Here is a 15,521-nt window from a genome sequence, read left to right as displayed (position 1 = left end):
AAATTAAATTTACATTAGTCTCAACAATGATGAAATCAGAAGTTTAGGAAATTTTTAAATCATAATTTGCAATGTACCAATAAAAGTGTTAGCAAGAAATAGATAGTAGAACTTATAGATGAAGCCGAAATTGCTATAGCAAATATTTCATCAGATAAAGAAGAACCATCAAGTTAGAGCTACAAAAAAAACACCTCTCTAAAATAGTACAAAATAATAAGGCTGTGTTAATAACACTGGCATTAACATACAACAGCTTAATAAAAAAAATAAGAGTACAACATTATAGTAACCAAAGCGCAAAAGGTTAACATCACGGTTTTAATAGGCAAACAGGATTATATCAATAATCAATTTTTTAATTCATAATAACTATTAATTTTTAAAGAAGGACCCCAGTAATTAAAAGTAATAAACTTCATTGTTAGGTTCCGTATTGAGTTGAGACTATGCTTAAAGTAAATACAAAATTTTAATATTCCACCTTCTCAATACTAAAAAATCATTTGATGTTTTTACAAAAACATTACAATGGTATTAAAAGGTACTAGTTTCGGTCCACTGTGGACCATCATCAGCCTAGCCAAATTATAACAGTAAAAGACATAGTGTGGAGAAAAATAGTGTGGAGAAATGAGAGAGGATCTAGAAGGATGGGATGGTGGTGGAATGACAGATAAAAGTGAAAAAACCGTATTTGTGAATAATGATAAAAGTAACAGAAGTGTTCACAATGACAAGTAAAATCTTGTGAAGTCACGTAAAAACTCTTGATGAGATAGTCTTTGGTTAGCAGTTACTCCTGTGTTGCACGATTGACATATATAACTACGTATATGCTTCTAGAAAGTTGTAGATGTAAGTTCCACTTTTGCGTAGAGGGAAGAATTGTCCGATGAGACCAGCACAAGATTAAAAATTGACAAAGTTGAACCTGTTCTGTGGTCGAATGAAAGGCTTTCTGTGTTAAACAGAAGTAGTCTCAGTTCAATCGGGACCCCAATGAACCTGGGGAAAGAAGATAGTATTAACGCGGGTAATCGGATAGAGAACACGTCAATGCCATTAAATATAGGAGATTTTCAGCAATAGGACAACACATAAATGACTATAAACATAGTTTTCAAGACATCAACCACGATATAGACGTCATAGAAATAATGGGGAAAGGTCCTTTACTCGACTTAACGGAACAATGTTTCACCTTACTAGATCAGTATTATAACCCTAACTACAGTCTGAACGAGTTATACGAAAAACCTACAATATTGTTTGATACACTCATTTCAGTAATTAACAATCTTAAAAGACCAATAAATCAACCAGTATACAAAATGGTACATAACATGCTCGTCTACCATCCCCACCATAATCCATGCCCTCCCGACCAATAGCCTCGAATTACTGCGATCCCCCCTTCCCCCACCTAACATGCTCTGCCCCTCTGCTAGTACTCGTGGTCTGTTGTCTGCCATTTCGGTAGGCAGTTCCTCTCTGGCTTTACTCTTGACAACTTAGTGCTTGAGGTGAGTTTCTACTTATAAATGAAATAGTGCCTTCTTATCTTAGTCTCTTTCACGCTAATACGTAATATATATATTTTTTCTCTTAAGTCCATCTTGGATCGAGATAATTCTAGAATCTCAAGTCCTTTGAATGTAATGTTCCAAGAAAGTCCGGTTCACCAGCCTACTTTTATCAAGTCTATCTACAATTAAGAACACTACAACAAAAATACGGAATATTACGCATATTAATATTGTTCAACGGCACTGTATTACAAAGGATTATCATTCAATTTTGAATTCTACCAAGGACAGAGTGAACCCGTTATTTAGTTCGCTAATATTAATTTTATGAGGAACTGATTTTTACTAAAAAATCTTTACTACAATGGACCTCCATACCAAACATAAAATGTATAATGTTTAAAATAATATCAGCAGAATTTATTTCATTTTATTTTAATGTCTGTAAATAACCAAATTGTATAATTGCTCAAGAAACACTAAATATCCCTAATGCAATAAGCAGTTGTAAACAAAATTTAAAAGATAGATTTTACCAAAGACTTGTACTGTAACGTATCTCCATACCCAGTACAAATAGGTTCAGTGTTCCAAATATGACAGTAGACGAACTTATTTTAATGTATGTTAGTTGATAGAATGTATATTTGGCCAAAAGAAAATATATGTCATTAATGCCTAACAGCTGTATAAAACTTTTTAAGAGATCGATTTTAATTAACTAGATGCTTAATCAGCATTTTGTAACATTTATAAGGACTTGACAACGTTGTAACTTTTACCCAAAAAAGATTGTACAGAGGTAACAAGTTATAATATATCGCATATAAATTTCAATTAAAATTTTATGGTGTACACCAAATTTCAAAATAATTTAAGACTATGGTTCAATTTATATACATGTATGTTTTAAAATTATGTTAATATTGTATAAAGCCTTGTTACAATTTTCCTTTGGCTGATGATGGCAGACACAAATGTCGAAACCGGTCCCAATCTTGAAAGCTAATAAATACGTGATGTATTAATGACGTCACATTGTTGTAGTATTGAATAGGTGGAAACAATTACCCTCACTCCTTGATGTAAACATGAACGGGATCAAATGAATCGATTCAGTAAAATGAATTGAATGTCCCATCACTACTTTGCACAAGAATCTTTCATCATTGAACACCTCAGAACAGTTTCGCCACTACCTAACACTAGAACCTTGGAAAAGCTACCAACATCACTCAACAAGGAAAGAGAAGATATATATCTCCAGATATCTATGGAACCAGGATCTTGATAGATCAGACGTGGACAACATCCTATTGTGGGATGATGTGCGTGTTTACAAGATTGGCGGTCCATGGTTTTCACCATATTATTTATATCGATACATCTTGGCATGAACCAACAGAGACATATGAATATAAACTATGTACGAATGCTACCACTTCGAACTGTGCAGCAAAGGAACAAGATCAACAAGTGTGCAATTTTATTGTATTCTACTGAGCCGTATCCTGCTGGCCCATAAGGGATACTCAGATTATTATTTGACATAATACATAATTTTATTGATATGAATTTCAGTCATATATGGTAAAGTAATGAATCGCAGGATAGCTGAGACCGGAAGTCCATGGAGACATCAAGTCGCTGGATATTGCGTGATACTTCCTCGGGACCGTGAGAAAGACTTAGCGTCATCAAGAGTTGGGACATCTCGGCACGTGTACATGGTGTTGGCCAAGAGTAATATTTAGCCAATGAGAACGCATGGATATGGCAACTGTAGAGTCTACATCGCGCGAAGTCATAATCCCAGGTTGACCAACATGGACAATTCCTTGAAATCAGTTCTGTTATTTGACGGATTTCCACAGGTCTACAAGTGAAATATAATCAGGAGTACGATATAAAAATAATAGGAAGAGATTTGATATTACTTGAACTGTGTTTCATTGGTATGTTATAATTAATATTGTGTCATTATGAATGGCAAGCACTCTGATTGGTGGTTTTCAATCAATCAATCAATCAATCAATCAATCAATCAATCAATCAATAATGATCTGCATTTAGGGCAGTCTAGACATGCGGGAATCCCGTAGCTACAACAGCATTAGCCACGCTTCCTTAGCACCTCAAGTTCCGGAGAGCGTCACTCTGATCACGGAAGCTGACGTGATGTGAACGTTGTTCGGTGTGCTCCGAGAATTGTACGTGAAAGTTGCCACGTGAATATATCAATAACAATGGATGGATTTAAGACCGATAAACAGTGTTTTCAGTGAATATATTAACTGGTGCAGAGCTAATTGCAGATCACATTATAGCACAAAGTTCACTACCGATAAATAGACGGTGATAATTAGCCGCAGTTGAGAAAGTGGAGAAGAGAAGCTCAGTTGTTCCACATTTTTGTGTTGGTCGCGTTTCGTGAGGAACTCTCGATCCATACCGCGAGCCGCTCTCAATAACTGGGTATATAAACCCTAATGTGTTAAATTTCAAGTGTATTTGTGTGTCAGTGTGTTGGCTGATTTTATAGCCAACAAAGGGTTTGTTCGTCACGTGCAGAATTGAGCGGTGAAGAGATATTCATCCATAGCCTTCTGTCTTGCAGTGTTCAATAACTTTCAGCAAGAAGATGGCATCGCCCATGGAAGAAGGAAGAGTGTTTCTATGTGTTAAAGCAGTGATCAACATGGAGTAACCCCCTGACGCAGCAGGGATGTGCGCCGCTGCCATGTGTCCCGGGAGTCGTCCAAGATAAGGCGCATGTTTTAATTATGGAATGTTATATGGGTTATGTTAAAATACTAGTGCAGTTTAGTGTAGGGATTTTCTTTAACGTAAAGTAAACCTGACAGCATGTGTGTATTTCACCTTTGTATTGTTGTAGATATGGATAAGAGAGAAATGCATGATCTCTATATTTTTATTTACAATTAGTTAGTTGGGATAATGAGGGAGTTGTTAGGATTATTTGTTGTTATTTCATGCATGATAGCTTAGTATTATTCCAATTTTTCCTTGTATATTAGTGCTAGGAGGATTAGATTGACAAGTTCATCCAATTTCCATGTTAAACACTTGCTATGTTGAGAGTAAATTCAATTTAATTTTTTTCATTTAGAAAGTTAATAACAGTTAAATTGCATAATGCATGGTATTTCAGAAGCTGACACATAAGGAGCTGCATAACGACGTTGAGAGAATAGGATCTTCTATTCTAGGTTGGAAACTGTTTTGCCCAATGATTTGTACATGAATCGAACCTGGTCTCATAATGTAAAAGGCTGATGAAAATTGTCAGAGATATAAGAGGTTATAATGCATGCGGAGTTATAAAGTGATTATGCAGGCCGATTGCATGCCTGATAAGTGAAAGAATGATGTGCATTGAATATGTACCTGCTATTGTCTTCTGAGAGAATATTAGTTATCAGAATTGACGGAAATTGATTCCAGACCAAAGCATGCTAGGAAGGAGTACGATTGTACGTGAGTTTCCTTGTAGCCGAAGAAAGATGATATTGCCTCACAAGCTTATTTATTGGCTGTGTTTACATAGACAGCGTGAATGAGATGGTATTTCCATGATACAATCTTGGCGGACAGAGACCAAGCCTTAGTACAGTGTTGAGTTCCAACATTTCCTTTTAGTTCACAGCACAACAGAAAATCATAAAACACCATACTGTAAGAGAAAACCATATTATTATCCAATCATTAATCATGTGGAAAGCAATGGGCAACATTGCCTTCTTCTGCTGCATTTGCGCACTCAAAAAGCACAATCATCCGTCATGTACGATATTTCATGTTGTTTGGATATGTTGTCTTGTTGTTTAATGGGGAACAGCCCCAGTGCTGAGTAATATTGATGGTCAATCTAGTTCTCACTAGATCCTTTTGGTGAACCGCAATTCACGTCGAGTCAGTGTAGAATGTAAGACTTCCTTTTCTTTATCCGATGTAAATAGGTGTGATTCTTTGCTTATTTTTGTTCATTGTAAATATAGCGTAGGGAGATGTCACTAGTATTTTTTATAATTCATATCATGCTCCATTGCATCTGAACTTTCCTTTTATCGTAATTTTCTTTTAACGTTTAATCTTGCGACGACTCAATAAAATTAAAAACCCGTATCAATGTGATACTTTAAAGTGTGTTACTCCATCTGAAATGAATACGTATCAGTATTTGCGTATGTATATTATTATATAAAATGAACAATGGACAATCAGAAGAAGATTATTTCTAAAAGTATTCAAGTATTCATTGTTGTGCTTGATATCTCATTTCACAGTTGATTCTTTGATCAATTAACGTTTTTAATGTCCAGTTCTTTCTTTAATTTTTGGGGATTTTGTTAATGTCATCCTTATTATTTGATTTATTTGTTTTTTTTTATTAGTATGATTCGCGGATATTTGTGAATAAACTCATCCTACCCCATATTATTGTGTCTCATTCGAGTTATACCTCCATTTTCCTGTCATTTACTTACGATTAAGTGAGGAACTTCGACTTTTAGCCTGACCCATCGACAACCAACCCACATCTCTGCCCAACCCTGAGGTAGTCGGATGTTTATACAGGAATGGAGGCATCGTCCTAGAGGGTAACTACCCCTGGGTATGGTACACTACTTCTCTTTTAATGGGTATTTGCCTGCAATGAAACTATTCATGTATGTACCTATAAGTAGCTTGGCAAATAAATAATATGATTGTCAATGGCAGTAAATTTATAATAAAAATCTATCATTTCAGGCAGCTGATGGTGGTGAACTGGGAAGTCCTGTTGAAGGCTGGAATCCTACAGACTTTGTTGCTGTTGATGATCCCAATCTTAAATCTATAAGTTCATATAACTGGGGTGATGGGAGTAAGGAGGATTCCGCTGGACGCAGTAAGACACCGGTACGAATTTTTATTTCATTGTTATATTTTTACATGTTGGGCTGAGTGGTTCAGATGGTTGAGGCACTGGCCTTCTGACCCCAACTTGGTAGGTTCAAACCTTGCTCAGTCTGGTGGTATTTAATGGTGCTCAGATATTGCAGCCCCGTGTTGGTAGATTTACTGGCATGTAAAAGATATCCTGCAGGACAAAATTCTGGCACCTTGGTGTCTCCAAAAAGCGTAAAAGTAGCTAGTGATATGTAAGAATAATAACATTATTATTGTTATTCTTCTTATTCTCCTTCTTATTATTATTGTTACACCCTTCCTGCATCCAGGCTGGGTCACGTAAAAGAAATCCCGACCAGTCTCTCAGGGTTCTTGAATGGTAAAGTGTTTTACGTGGGATCAGAAAAGTGAATTGATATCCCGAGTGCTATTTGTATCTCCCTGTAGATTCGATGGACGTCACCATCCGACGTATCTTGTGGTCCACATGAATATCCAAAGATTCCATTGCGTTAACTCAACGGTACCTTATACTACTACAACAAGCTATAAATAAGACATCAAATAAACCTTAATTACTATGATTTATTGATAAAATGGAGATCTTGAAAGAGAAAAATGGGATAATAATAATTTATATTCAATAAATTAACTATTATCTAGGTGATTGATATTCTCGGTTAGAAATTGTATTCTTCATCTCGATTCCTAATTTCATCATTGAAATTTGCTCTACTTCCATATTATTTACAATCTTGGCAATAAAATCAATAACAGATACAAATTGTTCATGGGAAGACTTGCATGATATCGAGGTCATATTCCTCGAAGCTAGGTCCTCTATTTGTTCTAGGTATTCCTATGTATTTACAGAATGCTTCGGTGGTGGGGTCATGTGAGGCGAATGGAGGAGGATAGGTTACCTAGGAGAATAATGGACTCTGCTTTGGAGGGTAAGACAAGTAGAGGTAGACCAAGACGACAGTGGTTAGACTCGGTTTCTAACGATTTAAAGATAAGAGGTATAGAACTAAATGAGGCCACACTACTAGTTGAAAATCAAGGGTTGTGGCGACGTTTAGTAAATTCACAGAGGCTTGCAGACTGAACGCTGAAAGGCATAACAGTCTATAATGATAATGTATGTATGTATGTATGTATGTATTGAACCCGAGCGACATAGGTCCATAGTCAGTCATGATTTGATTGATAAAATAATATATGGTACATTTATTGAAATACAGAAAACTTATTCCGTACAAGCTGTGTTGAAATAATAGGTTGAGTACGCGACAGACTGGAGCCGTGAGGCTTAGCCTGGCACAACAGAATTTAGCTGCTTCACAGCAGGGGAGCCCATTAGTTGGCGACCAGAAAAAATACAAGTCCACAAATAAGTCTTGGTCAGAAAGAGAAGGGGGTAGTTGAGACAATGATAGCTTGCCACATGAGTAGTGCGCTGGGATATTTTGGGCGGATGGAAATTTCCGCGACGTCATGGAAAAGTACAGTGGTTGCGAGGACATTCGCTAGCCTAGGTTCGGGCAGGTGGAAACTTAAATCACGTGACCACTTGCAGGCCAATCGCTAAAAGTTGATGGAAGACTCAGGGATACCATCTTAAGAGAAGGGGGATGAGACACCAATGTAACTTCGAAAGTAATCAGTAATAAATTATTGTGAGTACACGGAGCAATGTCATGAATTTATTAGATGTCACGCATGGAAAAATAATCAATAATTATTGGCAAATTAAATAAATTGAAGGCTGGATTTCTTGGAAACCAGACAGCTTGAATGTCATTGGCTGGACGAAAACCACGTTGTAAGGGACGCTTCCAAAGGCGCGAAATGTGAGGAGCTAAATCCACCCGTATCTCCTAAATCTATGATTGTCAGGAGTTCATATTTAATCCAGCAAATAAACTAGAGGAGTGGATTAATTTGATATAAATTTTAACGTCCAATTCGGAGTGCAAGTGCCGATATTAAAAATCCACCCCCTCCCTCATGGGTATGACGTCAATGAATCCGCGAGGGAAAGCTTCATCCATATATACGGGCGCAAGGGATACTCGCCACCACACTTGAAATGAATCTCTGGAGCTGAACCGTCGTTCGCAGCTGACTTCAAATCCGTCGGGCGTACAGTAACTCAACATTTAATGGTGCGAGCAACCGCCAGTACTTATAAAATGTGATCGCGCTCAAGCAACATGAACTGGAAGTAGTTAACTTAGGACAGTGTTTGCCAGTTATAAATATCATAGTGAAGTCAATTAATTGCATTATAAGAGTGAGTAATATAAATTGCACCGCAATAAGTACGTAAATAACATACTGTGTGACGAACAGTACTTTGAGGGAATAATAGCCTGTACTTTGGAATATCGAACCGCTATCATGAACACTTCAAGAGGGCCGTATGAAACAGGCGTATCGCGTCGGACGACATAAATCGCGACGGGCGTAAAATTCGACACACCGTCGTACGTGTCCATGTCCATTGTGCGGTAATTGGATGAAGCTTAAAACAGTGTAAAATATAAAATTTTGGGTCTAGGGTATTAATTTGTTTTATAAAAGTAAATTTTTCAGTGTTAACATTGTCAATGGTGAAGTATTGTGATAGTTAAGGTATTAGTGTAAAATGGTAATGTGCCAGGAAATCATTTGTGTAACTACGCCATCAAGAATGAACGAGTAGTACGGCGGATAGGGGCCGAAAGGAGCCTCTCATCTGCCAAGCTGCAATGGATTACCAATAACTAAGATGAGTACTAAAATGTAGATAATATTTGGGAAATGTTAGCGTGATTGGAAAAATGGGAATAATTTGATTAGACTTGGTTACCTTCTGTAACAAGATGAGTCGCTTAACGACCCCATCCTAAATTTGTAGCATGGACAGTATTAAATAATAACAATGTAAATAATCGGGTCTTTTTATGTATTCAGTTTGTTGTAGGTGTAAATTTTGTAGATATAGGGTAGTACGTTAAGTCATGCATGCATTCATATTTTCTTTGTAGTCAAGAATAATTTTTTTTACATTTGATGTGCTTTTCTGTTTGTCATTTTAACGAGTTATGTAATGACATTGAAGGAAAGTCCAGCCTTGTCATACCAGTTGTGTCTTGTTGTTGATTAGTGTGTTCATATTTTCAAAGTGAAGTTGTTAAATTTGTGAGAAGCGATATTAATAATAATAATAATAATAATTCATGAGATATTGGAAATTTTAGTGAGCAGTGCGTAATAATAAAATTTAAATGATCAGGTATTGAGTTTATCGGGAATCATTTAATGACGGGATGTCGTTTTTAATTCGGAATTAAAGTGTGTGATAATTTAAATTGATCAATTAATAATATTGAAATTTAATATCGGTGCTAATAATCCGTACATGTTAATGAACGTGTGGTTTAAATAACGGTCCAATATTTTTTTTACGAATAAATGTCATGTCTTAAATTTGCAATTCAGTAGCCGGAACACGTAGGACTAATATTGCGAAACCATGATTGTCAAATTTTGGTATATATAATTTCAAGATGTTACGATTATTTGTGGAGAACGAACTAAGGCGTAGATCAAAATGAGATAGAAAAATGTTAAAGAACCTGCAGTCAGATAATAAAAGGTCGTACGATGTCAGAAGTGGAATAAATAAGTCAGTTGATAATTCTGTGAGAAATAAATGAATCAAGGAATATTGAGATAGAAAGGGATATAAATTCCGTACGAGAGACACTTAGGATATTGAAATGAGTGTAAAATGTACGGGCAGTGTCACAGAGAAATACTGAGTTACGTAGCGGGTAGAATTCGAACCCGTGACAGCATGTACGAAATAAATAGACTGCACCACTATTCGTCGAGATACTACGGATCTAAGGATAATGAGAGTTCCGATTCCACATAAATGATCGTATATTGTAATCATTGTAATGACGAGTGATGACAATCATGATGGCGTGATGATAATAATAAATATTGCAGATAAAGGATTGGACCGCCTTAATTAAATGAGCGTTGATAAAGATGTTAAACGGGAATCTAAATGAGAATATGCAACCGATAATAATAGTAACAATGTAAGGACGATGTTAAATCATCGTGGTCAGATTAATAATAATTGTCATAATGATAATAGTAATGATGTCGTTGGTTGATCAGTAAAATAATTGTAATCGCGACCGATATCTTAATATATTTTGGCGGAAGTGACCGGTTCAATAATAATGATAATATCTTGAGTCACCTATTCATTAATAATAATAATAATAATAATAATAATAATAATAATAATAATAATAATAATCACAAGAGGGATATAATAATAATAACAGTAATAACCATTTGTGTTTGCGTCCCGCATAATAATGACAATATTAATCAAACGTGACACTGCCAGGAACCGTTGAGTATCATAATAATAATAATAATAATAATAATAATAATAATAATAATAATAATAATAATAATAATAATAATAATAATAATAATAATTTCAAGGATGATAATTTCATGGATAAATCAATATTCTGACGATAGTGGATTAAATAAGTGGTGACAACATCCCTCTATTCGAGTAGTTTGAATAATATGAATAATAAATATTATAGTCATTTGTTACCTCGTTATCGTACGGTTTCCGCACGGGACGAGTTACAGTTATACTTGGTGTGTTTGTTTACTTCGCTTGCGATGCGAGGGGAGGTCATCGGCACGGTATTTCCCACCACTTCTCGTTATCTCATCTGTGGCAGTAGTCTACTGAGGCTACTTTGTAACATTTCAGATCATGTGTAAATAAAATATAAATGCTAATTCAGTGGTATGGCATCAGCTGGACATCGTAAGATAGGAACTGTCCGTGTAATCCCTTTTTCGTAATTCACGAGAAACATTACCCAGTCCGAGTACCGGTCTCGGAAAAATGTATATAGCCGGGGTACGTCATCTTAGTTAAATCGAGAAGCCGACCGTAACATGGGTTATGCTCGGGCTCCCGATAGAAGGAAGCTTTATCCTTGAACAACGGTTCGATTCAAATGGAATCGACCCATAAGTTATACTCCAATTGTAATTTCTTCCAGAAGCAACCCAGCAACATATTGATACCACTTGCGGTATAGCAAGTGATTTATTTATGTAACGTGTGGAAATTTAAATATCATTGCCAAATGTATCAAAGTTTCGTACGTCGGATGGCGTCATAAACTGCTCCTTCTGGCAATTATTTCAAAGGAAACCATTCTCATAATCTTTTTATTGTAGTTAGATGATACCCTTTTTAAAGTTAACTGCAACTTCCTAGTCCTATCATGGAGTCCTTAAATTCAAGTTTACAATCGAGCTTTCCCCATTTTAATTTTAATTGCTCCGTTCATTCCCGTGTTCTATTATGCCTCTATATTTATATATTCGTGGACTTAAAATAATGAACCGACACCCCTGAGATAAATGCTAGTCTGGGACTCGAGAGGTGGACGGGTGCAGTATGTATGTATTTACAGAATGCATTAATAGAATGTTGCTTGTTAAGATTTATTTACATGTATGTCTGCAGCTATGGATTATGTAGGAATGGGTTATCTCATAATATCTTTACTCTACTTCCTCCTAAGCATCGGGAAAAAAGTTTTAAGTTTCCTTTTATTTAGCATAACTCTGCTGTAAATCAATTGTAATTACCAATTCATTCATATCCATACTTGAAAATAACCTTCCAATATATTATATAAAGTAGCCATTATCTATAATGGTATCTACAATCCTAAATTAGTTTAAATATGGGTATGTGATCTCACGTAAATCCATTACAGCGTTAGGGAAATACAGTATTAACTCATCTCTGATAGCCATGACCCTACATGTTACTCCACATATGTCATGCATAATTTAAGATTGCATCTTTTCAGAAGTAGTATGTCCAAGTATAATGCATATTCATTCTTATAATGGATATCCTTCAATGACCAAGTGCTAATATCCTATTCTATGAAAGGTTATGGTAGGTTACAATTCATATTATACATGAATTCTCGACCAATGCATTGTTTGAAACAACAACAACAACAACAACAACAACAACAACAACAAGTTATTATTTCAATCAAATATCATCATTATGGATCAAAAATTATGTTTATCACATGTAACAATGCAATGGTATTAGATCCCAAACAGAAGTGATTCTAGTCTTCATTTTGATGCATAAGTAGTTTTACTCTCATGTTTTCTCCTCATTGGATTTAAATCTTGTTGAATTACAACATCATTTCTACTATCAGCTGATACTTCCATGTTTCAGTACATCTCTCTTTATTATAACAGGAGCAGCACACGTTACCGTATCATCTACTCCTATTATCTGACCATGCCTTCTGCATTTATATTTTAACCTATCACTTGGAATATATATAACACTCAAAAGTACTCTTCCCAAAAGAACTCCATATCATCTATGGCATAAAATTACTTGGATCACATATCTTTTTTATCATCCAACTAGGAATTCATTACTTTTGTAGATGACCACCTATCTCCCTTTATTTTGATCTAATGAAGAAACACTTGTGAGAAACTAGCATGATATAGGTTATTTTTTTTTATGATTAAATGACACAATTTCAACACTTTGATAACCAATGATCTATATAAGATTATTTCTACCAAACTACGTATTTATTTATGAAACTTATCTCTTTATCCGTTGCCTTTGGGATGATTTATGCTTGGTTCATTCTGTGCTGTCGGGGGGCGATCTCCATACAGCAGGGCTGGATGTACAGTTGTCGTCAGCAATGATGGTCGATCATAGCTCCGCTCAGGTAATTCCAAGTAGCCCGTGGTCCATCTTCTTAAAGATTCACCATCTTGTCTTGCTCAATGTTGGAAATACAAAACATACATGCAATCGGTCGATACATATTAGTATGAACAAAGGTGTCCGACTCGTTGGCTGAACGGTCAGCGTACTGGCCTTCGGTTCAGAGGGTCCTGGGTTCGATTCCCGGTCGGGTCGGGGATTTTAACCTTAATTGGTTAATTCCAATGGCACGGGGGCTGGGTGTGTGTGTTGTCTTCATCATCATTTTATCCTCATCACAATGCACAGGTCGCCTATGGGCGTCAAATAGAAAGACCTGCACCTGGCAAGCCGAACCCGCCCTGGGATATCCCGGCACTGAAAGCCATACGACATCTTTTCAGTATAAACAAAGCCTTCTAATTTAACAGATATTGATCTCCTCTTTTGAATTTCTTTGGTTCATCTATGGCTTTTATATCGGACTCCGAATATGTCTGCAAAATTCTCATATATATGTGTGGTAAATGATTGTTTTATAATTTCTTCTAGCAATGATATTGCGTTCTTGCAGATTTCTTAATTCTTTTGTCAGTCCTATTCCCTTGAAGCCTTTAGTCTGGTTGACTTCCAAATATTGGTAACTGCTTTAATTGAAATTGATACATTTCAATACAACACCACACAAATGACCACCAGTGTGCATGTGTCAGCCTTTGAAGGTAAAGGATATAACAATATAACATAATCCTCAACAACATGACAACAAATCATAGTGTGCCCACCCCAATATAATCCAGACAACAACCACCATAATGGCTCCAGAGGAACCCAGTTACCTCATAGCAAAACCATTATGCCATCCAAAATAATTCCCTAAATCAACCCCCACGGTACCGCAATACACTCAATATAAACAGAGGATCAGAAACCACACCATTAAGGCTGAGAGGAGGTACCCTCCTCAGGTCATGAATCCTTTCACCATCCCACCTTTAACCAAACATCAACAGGCAGAAGAAGCAATACTCCCTGTGTAGTGGGGTAGTGTTTGATCCTTTTCCAAAATCTGTACAGATATTCCAGAAGAGAAAAACAGCAACAGAGAAAATAAATGAAGTGTTAGAGGGCATTCGACCAGTGCAGGTTATTGTAAATTAAAAAAATGTGTATGAATAAATTAATTCCATCCCCTGGTCTAAGGACTTTGGACAGCCTAAGTAGGGGACTGCTTGTAGGGGTGAAGTACAGTGGGGACTTGGAGGGCCCTGGGACCACTACGGTAGCTGTGAAGGCCCTTCAGGAACTCTGAAAAGTGGTGGCAAAAGGGGCTCTGGTTAAGACGCAGCAGGTCGTTATGCTACTTAGGTTCCAGAACGGGTAAAAAAAAAAAAAGTAAATAAGTAAATAAATGCAATGTATATATTAATCTTATACCAGTTGTATAGTATCATTTGAAGTAATTCCACATACTGTATATCAGTTGACTATATTTGTAAGTAGTACAGGAGATGTTATAAGTAGAATTTTGTAAACAATATAAATTTATTAAGGATGAGCTGTGTGTTTAATAGAAAAAAATTGTTAGCGTAAATTGTATAATATTGTATTTTAGGAAAATTTTCTTCTCTTGTTAATTTAATATTTAGTGCTTGACAATAATGTATTTTAGTGTACCATTTGCCACCGAGGTAGACACCTCATTTGCAAATAAAGAGATTTTGATTTGATTTGATCACATGTAACCTACAACTCCAAATTGGGCAGGACAAAATTACAATTGTTTAGCAGAATTTTACAGAAGGGAAAATTTTCAGGTTTGTAATGACTATGGCAGAGCACAATAGCAACAATGCAAAGAACAGTCAGGTGTAAGAAATATCAATGCACCAAGTAACCTTTACACCAGGATGAAAACAAGATCAATAGTTCAGAGAAGACAAGGTAGATCAATTAATGCACAACAGAAATTTCATGAACAGGAAAATTTGATGTAGGCCACTTACCAGATGAATATTCTATAACCAGATGACAAATCAAACTAAGAAAAGGGCACATGACACATTGGAAATAGTAAACACTTGCAACCAACACTCAGAAAGTAAAACCCAGTAAAGATTTTTAAAAAAATCCAAGCACTAGGCTAACAGGTCATCCACACTAATATCGATTAGCAGTGTTCCACCATAACCAAAAACCCTTCAATAACAACATACCATAGGTGAAATAACCCAACCCACCACCTAGCAACTCACCAACCC

At 36.0% G+C, this 15,521-nt stretch overlaps 1 protein-coding gene across 1 annotated transcript in view; it reads left to right on the top strand.

Moving 5' to 3' along the window:
- Nucleotides 1-15,521, top strand: part of yata (N-terminal kinase-like protein yata) — an 882,319-nt gene that overhangs the window by 702,684 nt on the left and 164,114 nt on the right. The window contains exon 15 of the mRNA XM_067140315.2: nucleotides 6,303-6,452. Coding sequence (XP_066996416.2) covers nucleotides 6,303-6,452 — 150 coding nt within the window. The remainder of the gene's footprint in view (nucleotides 1-6,302; nucleotides 6,453-15,521) is intronic.

Source organism: Anabrus simplex, chromosome 2 (assembly GCF_040414725.1).
Source record: "Anabrus simplex isolate iqAnaSimp1 chromosome 2, ASM4041472v1, whole genome shotgun sequence".
NCBI lineage: Eukaryota > Metazoa > Arthropoda > Insecta > Orthoptera > Tettigoniidae > Anabrus > Anabrus simplex.
This window is presented reverse-complemented; position numbering and strand designations above follow the sequence as displayed.